This window comes from Anser cygnoides, chromosome 15 (assembly GCF_040182565.1).
Source record: "Anser cygnoides isolate HZ-2024a breed goose chromosome 15, Taihu_goose_T2T_genome, whole genome shotgun sequence".
Classification (NCBI taxonomy): domain Eukaryota; kingdom Metazoa; phylum Chordata; class Aves; order Anseriformes; family Anatidae; genus Anser; species Anser cygnoides.
The window spans coordinates 3,669,785-3,680,662 of NC_089887.1; the positions used below are offsets into that span (position 1 = coordinate 3,669,785).

General features: G+C 54.4%; 1 protein-coding gene across 1 annotated transcript in view; it reads left to right on the forward strand.

Moving 5' to 3' along the window:
* Window positions 1-10,656, forward strand: part of LOC106032092 (potassium inwardly rectifying channel subfamily J member 12) — a 35,558-nt gene extending 24,902 nt beyond the window's left edge. Inside the window, exons 2-3 of the mRNA XM_013174901.3 lie at window positions 1,714-3,191; window positions 10,530-10,656. Of these exons, the coding sequence (XP_013030355.1) occupies window positions 1,872-3,161 (1,290 nt within the window). The 5' untranslated portion in view covers window positions 1,714-1,871 and the 3' untranslated portion in view covers window positions 3,162-3,191; window positions 10,530-10,656. The remainder of the gene's footprint in view (window positions 1-1,713; window positions 3,192-10,529) is intronic.
* The last annotated feature ends 222 nt before the right edge of the window (window positions 10,657-10,878 follow it).

Sequence of the window (10,878 nt, forward strand, 5' to 3'; positions counted from 1 at the left end):
ACGTGGACTGGGTGACCAGGCTGGGTTTGGCTGGCTGAGCCTGCAGCCAGCCCAAAACATCAGCTCTGTGAGCAACCTGCTGGGTCCCTTAGGCTTACAGTGAGCACGAGGTGGTAAATATTAACTGTCGGTAGTAATTTTTAGCAGTAACCTCACTAGTAACTGTCAGTGCCTATTTTGCTCTTCCCTTGGCTGTAAGGAAGGAGAGCATCTCCAGCAGCAGTCATGCTGAGTGCCCCCAGAAGCAATTTCTCGGTGTGCTGACACCCTAAAGAGTGACTGCGGTGCTTGAAAAATCAGCTTTGGGGATAAAAATGCTTGTGTCTGGATAGCAGCAGGTGGAAATATGGGATTTGGTGCATAAGATGGTGGCACATGTAGGTCTTCTTCCAGCGCCTGGGAGGTCTGGGCAGTTTCTTAGTGCTCCTGCTTGCAGTGCAGGGCTTCTGCAGGGATCCCCAAGTCCCAGGCTGGGTTTGGGGAGAATTTATGTAAAAGGAAATCTGGCAGATTGCTGCGAGCCGGGATGATGCAGCCTGAGGCAGGCAGTGCCTGGCAATGCTCCCCAGTGCTGGCGACGATGCTGGGCCGGCCGCCCAGCCCGGGCTGCGTGCAATGGAAAGGGTGTGCTTGTCCCTGCGTGTCCCCAGGGCTCGCGCTGATTGCAGGGATCGAGCGCATCGATCGGCACAGCGGGTACAGAGCAGGGCGTGCAGCCATGAGCCGGGCACCTCTGGGCTGGGGGGACAGGGGCGTCGGGGTGTACCGCTGCCAGCAAGGTGGCTTCATCCCCCGAGACACATCCCACATCGCTAAATAATAGGGCGAGCTGTGGCAGAGGGGTTGGGGAGCGCAATCTGTTTGGGGTGCTTGGGATGTACTCTTTCCATAATCCCTTCTGCAGCCTGGTGTGCTGGGGAGGGGGCAGCAGGATGTGGCTGGGCGCCCCCATCACGGGATAAGTTGGGCCAAACAGATGGGATCAAAACAGCCCCCCCTTCCCCAGCAGCACTTGTTCCTTCCTAAGACTTGGCCACCGTAACCCACCCGTGACCGTAGATGGCTCCGTGTCCCAGTGGACCTGTTGGGAACGTTGCTCCTCAGGACATCTGCCCAGAGTGAGTGCCTTCCCGGGGCCGTCTCCAACCAGCTGCACGTTGGCCATGTCCTCTCCCACCCCCGGGCAAGGGAAGGGAGGCTAAATCCACATCTCCCTGTGGTTTCCCTCGACCCCAAAAGAGCTGGTGCTCAGGAGGTCGGGTGACCGCTGCTGGGCAGCCGTCCATCTGGCACGGGTAATGTGAACTGCTGGAGCTGCTTCCAGGCGTACCTTTATTAATATCTCTCCATGAGGAAGGAGAGCAGCCTGGCCTCTCTGCTCTCTCCTCCAGCAACCTGACCCTGCTCCGACAGGAGAGCTCATGAGGAATGTGAAGCTGAGACGTCTTAAGAGACTCCAGTGCAATCCAAGGTTTTTCATCCGCTGGTTTCTTTGGGGTTCCCAGAAATGCCGAGTCTCCCCAGCAAGGTTTGCAGCATGAAAGAACAAATTTTAAGACCTCTTCCTTCCTCCTGTGTGGTTTTTTGGGAACAGCCTTGCCACAGAGGCAAGAGAAAGGGGATCAGGGAGGTCTTGCAGCCAGCATTCTAGGGGTGCGCTCCAGTCCCTTTGCCCAGGGAGGTAACGGCCGTGTCTTTGTTTTCTCATTGCAGAGCCTCTCACGGGATCCGCGTGGTGACGTGGCCGCCAAGACGTGGAAGCTTGGGACTTCTCTTCCACCACAACAGAATTTGGGGGGTGGGCAGGGGTGGGCCAGGGGGACGCCAGGAGTCGTGAGACCCTTCATCTTCACTGTGGGCTTGGCTCAGGGATGACTGCAGGCAGAGTCAACCCCTACAGCATTGTGTCCTCCGAGGAAGACGGGCTGAGGTTGACCACCATGCCAGGAATCAACGGCTTTGGCAATGGGAAAATCCACACCAGGAGGAAATGCAGGAACAGGTTTGTAAAGAAGAACGGTCAGTGCAACGTGGAGTTCACCAACATGGATGACAAGCCGCAGAGGTACATTGCAGACATGTTCACCACGTGCGTTGACATCCGTTGGAGGTATATGCTCTTGCTCTTCTCCCTGGCATTTCTGGTGTCCTGGTTATTGTTTGGGCTGATTTTCTGGCTAATTGCACTCATTCATGGAGATCTAGAAAACCCAGGTGGAGACGATACCTTCAAGCCTTGCGTTCTGCAGGTCAATGGCTTTGTGGCTGCTTTTCTGTTCTCCATTGAGACCCAAACGACTATTGGTTACGGCTTCCGCTGCGTGACGGAGGAGTGCCCGCTCGCTGTCTTCATGGTGGTTGTTCAGTCCATCGTGGGGTGTATAATAGACTCTTTCATGATTGGTGCAATAATGGCAAAGATGGCCAGGCCCAAAAAACGGGCCCAGACATTACTTTTCAGCCATAACGCGGTAGTGGCAATGAGAGATGGGAAACTCTGCCTGATGTGGAGAGTTGGGAACCTCCGGAAAAGCCACATAGTAGAAGCCCACGTACGAGCTCAGTTAATTAAGCCCAGGATCACAGAAGAAGGGGAGTACATACCACTTGACCAAATAGACATCGACGTGGGGTTTGATAAAGGCTTGGACCGTATCTTCTTGGTGTCCCCCATCACCATTCTCCACGAGATCAACGAAGACAGCCCGCTGTTCGGGATCAGCCGCCAGGACTTAGAGACGGACGACTTTGAGATTGTGGTCATCCTCGAAGGCATGGTGGAAGCCACCGCGATGACGACGCAAGCTCGGAGCTCCTACCTGGCCAGCGAGATCCTGTGGGGCCACCGCTTCGAGCCCGTCTTGTTCGAGGAGAAAAACCAGTACAAAGTAGACTATTCCCACTTCCACAAAACCTACGAGGTCCCGTCCACCCCCCGCTGCAGTGCCAAGGACTTGGTGGAGAACAAATTCCTCCTGCCGAGCACCAACTCCTTCTGCTACGAGAACGAGCTGGCCTTCATGAGCCGCGATGAGGATGAGGAGGACGATGACAGCAGGGGTTTGGATGACCTGAGCCCGGACAACAGGCACGAGTTCGACCGGCTTCAAGCGACGATAGCGTTGGATCAGAGGTCGTACCGGAGGGAGTCGGAAATATGACTCTTGGTCCTCTCACTGACTTTTCCGAGGGTATTTTTTTTCCTCCTCTAATCTCTTCCCCTACAACCCGCTCAAATTATGCAGAACAATGCAAGTGCCATAGGAATGCTTGAGAAATTAGTATTGTTCCTAGTTTTCAGTTTCATCGCAATAACCACTGAGCGGTCTGCAGGAGGGGACGGGGCAGGCACGGGCGCTCCCCGCACCCTGGGGACGCGAAGGGGCCCCGGGCGTGTGCGTGCCCCGCACCAGCTGCAGGGCTGGGCTCTCCCCGCGGGGAAAGCGCGAGCGTTTTCTTGGAGCCGAGATCCAAAAAGAGGAAATATCAGGAAACAAATCTTTCTCTCTTTCTTTTCCTTTTCCTTTTTTTTTTTTTTTTTTTTTTTAACTGAGCAGCAACAACAAAAAAATTGCTCCTTCCAGCAGGCAGTATGATTCAGTTGCACAAGATCAACACTTGAAATAACATGCAACGTTAACGTACTTCTTTTTAATTTGGGGAAAAAAGGGAGGGGAGGGAGGTGAGAGGGTTTTTAATTTTTTCAACGTAACATTTGGGAGACTGTTTACCAAAATAATAATGACAATAACAATAATAATAATAATAATAAACCTGAAAGGAGTGATTCGGTATTTTTTAAAAGTGAGCAAGGGAATGAATAAGTCACCAAGGTCCTTTGGGGGGTGACTTGCTGGGCAGATGCAAGAGCTTGAAGCCAAGATGGCATCCGATTTTCGGGTGTGCTTTTTTTCCACTGGCACGGCTTCATAGGCAGAAAATAGACGTAAGTGGCTGCAGGTCCGTGGCAGCGAAAGCGAGTAGCATAATTACTGGCAAAGTAGCTGATAGGGAAAAGCCAGACTGCTATAGAAAGAATCTTTGTAAACACAATAATTAGCCAATTTCTGGAAATATTGATCTTCAGGGTGGAAATTGGGTCTGGGGCATCAGCTGCTGAAGTGCTGTGTCTCTGGTGGGGAATTCATAACTTTCACCATAACTAGGATGAAATAATGAAAAGCACAAAGGGCAGACTCGAAAGCTCTCAAATTCAGGTATTTCCCCACTTCACAAAAAAAATTTGCTATCTTCTCCTTAGAAAACTCATTTGAAATGTGGAAATCCAGGTGAAATTTGTCTTGCTGGGTTGCATTTCTTCTAGCCCAGAAGCAGGATGTGAACTCTGCCCTGTCCGGGCACAGCAGTGCCTGTGCCGCCTCTGCTGGGCTGGGATTTATGAATTCCCCATTCACTGGAGAGTCCTGGTTCGGAGCCAGAAGCTTTCCCAAAACCTAGAGATGTCAGTCAGGAAACCCACCGCGTCCTGCGCATCACCCTTGTCCCCACGCCACAGCCTCGAGGTGGATCGTGCCTTAGAGATGCAAACTCATCCCGCGCCCGTCCTGCCCCGACCCCATCGCTCTGCCCTGCGGCAGCACCCCCATCCCACCGTCTGCTGCGTTTTGGGCTGCTCTTGACTGCTCGCTGGTTTGCCATTTGCTATGCCACGAGGCGAACCACGCCGTGCATGGGAAGCCTCTGGTCCCTTTGCACAGAGGGAGGTTGGGCAGCTGCAGCTCACTGCTCCCTATGTCCCGGTGCTGGTGCTCATCGGTGCTCCCCGTGCTGCAGGAAAGGCTGGGGCGCCCGCCGGCATCCTGCACCCAACTCGGGTGGGTGCAGAAGGGCTGGGAGCAGGGTCCCCGGCAGCGTTTAGGCTCCATGGGCTTGTGGCTTTTTCCTCCCCCCAGCCCACAGCGGGGAAGCCGCGTCCAGGGGTTGTAACTCGGCGGCAGATGTCCAAATATCAGCAGCGCAGGCAGGGTTTGTCCTCTGCCCCCATCTCCAGCTCTTTTTGGCAAAGAGGAGCCGCTGCCCCCTGCCCACCCCTGCCGCACAGCCTCTCTCCATCCGGATGGGGTCGAGGGCTTGGTCCCCACAACATTCCCTCCCCTCTCTTCTCATGCCCTTAATCCCACAGCTTCGCCCCCGCAGCCCCACACTGCCCACCCAGGGGCTGGGGTATTTTTGGCTTCCCCTAAAAAACATCCGCGGGGAGAAACCATCCCCTCCTCGGGCGCCACTGGGAAATAGCCCGCCGTTTTGGCACCGAGTACCCCAAACGGGATGACCCCAAATCTGGGGACGTGCCGTCAGGTGCTGGCAACAACGTTTGTGTTTCCAAGGCAGCGACCGTGGGCATCATCCCATTGCTGGTCCCTTTGCCCTTGGGGGGGATGTTTTTTGCCACCCACTTTTTGCCCCACAGCATCGGGGGGTGGGGGGGTGGGGGGCAGGGCGACGGGGGGGCAGAGAGATTTTGTGTGCGCACTACTTATTTATTTTTTTAAGAAAAATGCTTTTAAGTGGTTTTAGGTTCTTTTGAATAAATAATAACTGTGTAAAAAGGTGCACATCTTGCTGCTGTAGGATTCTCAGAGGGTTAATTTCTTTATAAATATATATATATATATCTCACAGTAAATATTTGTACAAAAATGAAAGAGAAATAGAGATGTCTTTAAGTAAATTATTGCTTTTAAAGAAACTTATATGATTGTACAGTGTTACCTGGGAGAATAGAATAATATATACAGATGTATTTTTAAACTATCGCATACGGGGCCGTGGGGGGGGGCTGGGAAGAGCCCAGAGAGGCCAATTTGGGACCCTCCCCAGCTCCCATTCACGTGCCCCCTCCCCAAACCCCGCTAGTGAGGCTCTAGCTCTGGCGAGTCGTCGTATCTGCACTGTATAGTCCTCGTCCCGGCCATGGGCGCGCTGGCACATGGTGTATAAATATTATTTTTGCCTACCCGTGAGTGCTCGGAGCTCTTGGGCGTTTTACTGCCATCAGGGAGCACGGTGAAGGCTGCCCAGGAGGCTTCCTTCTGGCGGCTCCTTGGTGGTTTTATCACACGCATCGTCAAAGTGTGTGTGGGGGGAAGCAAAAAGAAGCCCCAAAGTGGTGGGTGTTCCTGGGAGGGGGCTGAAAACGCACGGGGATGCTCTCAGGGTGCAGGTTTTGGTGTCTGTGTGCAGCGGGGATGGAGCAGAACCTGCGAGGTGGGTGCTCAGAGCCAACCTTGGGGGGCTTGTCCCCCAAAACCGCCCCCAGCCCAGGCTGCTCCTTCCACGGAGCCCCCGTTGGCGTTAGGCTCGAACCTTGCAGGATAACGGGGGCTACCCCACTAATCCTCCTGGCCAGCATCCCGCACAGCTCGCCCCTCACCTCCGAAGAGCACCCGCTGCCTCCGGAAGATGCTCGCCCCGAGCCTCCCCCCGCGGCCCTGCGCCATGGCACGAGGTGTCCCCGCTCCCGGGGGTCCCCGGGGCCGGGAGCCGTCGGGACGAGCCTTAGCTTCTCATCACCGAATTTAGTGCACTTAGTCTTTAGGGCTGGGACAATCACTTTAGCGCTTAACCTTTCGCGACGCGGTGCCTGCTTGACCTTCAAACCTTTTGTAGGAAATGAATTCAGAGCCACCTTTTCTATCTTTAATAAGGCAGAACAAATACGTTTATTTTTAAACCCTCCTGCTCTTTCCTTTCCTCTCGTGCTGACAACCAAAAGAGCCCCCCCCCCCCCCCACCACCACCACCCCGTCCTTCTCCATTTCTCGCACGCCGAAACGCAGCGCTGCTCCGGCGCGCGGCCGCATCCTGCTCTGCCCCCAGCCCCAATTCAGGGATGCTGCCACAGGGGGTTGGCGCAGGGCCGGGTCCGGACGCCCGCCAGCTGTGCACATCTCTCCCGCTGTCCCCTCCCGGGTGGGCGCCGCCTCCGCCACCTCGGAAAAAGCCCCATCATTTCCTCCCCCCACCCCAAAAACGCACCTCGGGGCTCCCCCAGGCTCAGCCCCGCGCGGTTTGGGGGGGCCGAGGCAGGCCACCGGTTCGCACGGGCAGGTTGGCAACTGGGAGCACTGGTTTCCCAGGGGGTAAAAGGCAGAGCCCGTTCGCTGGGGCTGTGGTGACGTGCAGCGGTAGCGAAGCTGATGGATGCAATGGAAGTCTCTGTACCTTCTCCACCTCCGGTGTTTCTCTGTCTCATTGCACATATATTTGAGATATATGTGGCAATGTATATATATATTTGTAAAATGTATTTCAAATGACAAAACTGGCCAATTTTATGTTATTTTAAATATATTATATATATTATATATAAGTCTCCAAAAGATATAAATAGACTAGAGAAAATAATATAAATATGTAATAAATGTATTTTGATCTATTTAAAATATCTCGCGTCATGCTGTATATTTTAAAGATCGCAGGGAATTGTCTGGCTGTAGCATACCTGAAGTGGGATTTATAGGCTGCCAGTTGTCACATATATATTTTATACGTGCAGCAAACTTTGAGCAAGCCTTAGGGTTGGTGGGACAGTGCTGCCCAGGAGCTGGCTAGGACAAAAATGGGTGGGTTTTAGGAGTTTTCAAGTAAATTCCTGTCCTGCTGCTTCTAGGTAGGAGCAGAAATCCCAAGTTTAATCTCAGCCCTTCCAGAGGAGAGCTGATGCCTGGGAACGTGATGGGATTGTGGGGTGTGCAGGGCACCAGCCTGCCGGGACGGAAAGGATGCTGAGGACGCACCAGCGAGATGCACCGGCGAGCTCGTGCAACCCCAAATCAGCTGCTGAGGTAGCGCAGGGACCGGATCGGAGCGGCTCAGCCATGCAGGGAGCCCGGAGATGGGAAAACCATGGCTGGCGGCCGGGCAGAAAGAGCCCAGTCATCCGAGGCTGGCCCAACAAATCTTCCCTGAGCAACCTTGGCCGCCCTTGGGCTGCACGAGAATCTGTTTCCTAAGGGCACTGCCTCCTCCAGGGACGCCGTGCCGTGTCCAAGTGCCGGCTTAAATGTCTTGAGCGGTACGTCATGGGCGAAGGAAGGCAGAGGGAGCGTGAGGGACATAGTGTGCGGGGAGGTTAATTGCCTGGTGGACAGGGAGCCTCCTGGATTAGCCATCCTGGAACTCCCTCCTCGCTTTGCTTCTGCAGGGAATGGTGTTTGTGTACCGAGGTCATCACGGAGGAGTTATTCATCATAATTTCTCCAGCTGGTCACTAAATGAGGCTGGGCAACCGGTGACCGACGGCTTCCAGCTGCCGATGCTGGGCTGGGTCCGGCCAGCTCCCTCCCTTCCCACACTGGGAGATTTCTGGTTATAAAAAATAAAAATAAAAAATTATCTCTGCCAGCCACTCGCTCTAATCACCAAAGGTAGGGCCTGGGCTAAGCATGATTTAATAGCGCAGCCTGTTTAATTTATCAGGGGGGAGACTGAGAGGTGACTTGATTACAGCATTTGTCATGGGGAGAAAACACTGGTACAAAGAGGTAACTTAATCTACCAGGGAAAGGCATAATAACAACCTCTTCCTGGAAGCCCAAGCCAGACAGATCTATCTTAGAAATAAGGAGCGATCTTTTAATAATGATTAGCTATTAGAACAAGCTACCGATCTCTGTCTCTTAATGCCTTTAAATCTGCACCAGATGCTTTTCTGGAAGCTTTGCTCTTGCTGAGGAGCAGAGCAGGGCTAGTTGGGAAAGGTAATGGGCTGTTACAGGCACACAGGAGGTGAGACAGAAACCTCCCTGCTCTCCTCGAAAACGCGGGCTGGATCTTGGGGGCAAAAGTGCCCCGGGGAGGGCAGGGGGGGTCCTGCAGGCTGGTCCTGGGGACGAGCCCCAGCCTCGCCAAGCTCCTGCGCCTCTGCTCCCAGGGTTTGCTCCCCCCTGTTTCAGTGACTCCTCACGCACTACAAAAGCCATTGCTTCGTTTGTGGAAGCATTTAATGATTCGGGAGCCAGCAGCTCCCTGGGGACGGTTCGCACTGCCTCGATAATTCCTCCCTCGGTGGCTGCTTGTAGCAGAAATCCCTGGGGAGCCAAGCTGACGCTGGCACTGCAGGAAATTGGCTACTGGGATGCTTGGTCCTTGCTTTACTTCCACACCGACCACCCTCATCTTCAGGGCAGGCACGGGCAGGGTGTTTTTTGGCAGGGATGCTAGCGAATACCCCAGGGATCGCTGATGGGCTGCAGAAGGGAGGCTGTGCAGCTGCCAGAGGCATTGGGGCTGTTTCTTAGATGACAACCTCTGCTTTCAATAATCAAGATGTCTTTAATTGCTAAAACCCTCTCTTCTCTCACCGATGTAGCAGCCCAAGCTGACTGCCCTCCTGCCTCTTTCCCTCTGGCTTCAGAGGACCGGGGCAGCTCCCCATGCCCTGCAGATTCCCGGTGTTTTCATCCCCTTGGATGGGCTCGGCTCAAATATTCCTCCACTGAAACCTGGGTGCGACGATCCCTTGGCCAGGCAGGGAGCAGGCAGGAGGGTCTGTGAGCCTCTGCTAGCTCTGGATTCCCACCAGGATGGGGCTGGTGAGGGGCTGTGTGCTCTGTGCTGTGTGCTGTGTGCTGCAGCAGGGCTGGGTCGAGCAGGATCGTCCCCATGGCTGCGGCTCCTTCTCCCAGGCAGGAATCAGTCGGATGGGCCCTGCCATACAGCATCGGCATTACTCTGGGTGTCCGGCTCCTTTGGGTCGGATCGGTGCCAGGCAGAAGCTCTCTGAGCCAAATCCCTCATTTTGGAAAGGTGGAGGCAGGAACTTCACCCTGACCCTGGGGCAGTGCAGCTCCTGCACGCATCCTGGGTGCATCCTCCCTCCTGGCCTCGTCGCGAAGCTCAGACCCTACAAACCTCTCCTCCTTTGCTCCCCTGCCCACCCAGATTGCCCCTGCACCAGCCCAGGCACCCGGGAGCAGCTCGGGTACCGCGGGGCGATACCCAGGGATGCTCGCTTGTCGCTGGGGGTAGCCATGGCAACGGAGCAGCATCCCTGCTCTCCTGCCAGCAATTTGCTTTTTCATCCTGCATTAAGGTGGACCCTCTCCGGCTCCTTTCTCCCAAGCCGAGAGCTCTCCCACTGAGGGTTTCGCTCTCCAGCTCCTCGTGTCCCATCTCACCCCGTCCCACGCTGGTTTGTCCCCGCTCCGTAACGGGGTGCCGATGGGGAGCCGTCCCCTGCAGCCTGCGGGGCGGCCGGGAGCACGGCGCCTCGAGTTTCTCCTTAACACACGTTTATGAGTGTCAGTGGGACAAAATTAAGGGTTTTCCTTATAGTTGTTGCTAAAAGGTCGCTGTCAAGGTTAAAAAATCTTAAATACTTTTTTTTTTTTTTTAATTGTAAAAGGCCTCTGTTAGTAATAACACGCTGGCTTATTAATATGGACCGAATTTTTCAGTACTGAATGTAATTATCACCCGTTAAGTACTTTGTTCACCTTTCACATTTCTCTCCGCTTGGGGAAGGCAAACACATGAGTCAGCGTCCCTTTTTCTGTCGGTTTTAGGCAGTTTCTGTGACAAGCCGTCGTGAATCAGCACAACGCTGCCAAGTTCAGGTCGCAAACGCTCGCCACGACGCTGCTCCTGGAGAACACGGCGCTTTAACGCAGGCGAAGGAGAGACCCCTCCTGGTCCCGGGCTTCAGGGAAAACCCCTAAACCAACAGATTTTGGAGTCAAATCGGGCATGGCGATGCTGCTTTAAGGGAAGACACGCAGGAGGGTTTCTGATCGGATATCAGGGCTGCGGATGGGGAGGGAAGAGGAGATATGTCCGGGCTGGCAGAGCAGAGCCCTTTCCCCAGACATTCAATGCTTCCCCTCCTCTTCCCCTCCAGCTGGCACGTTCATTTTG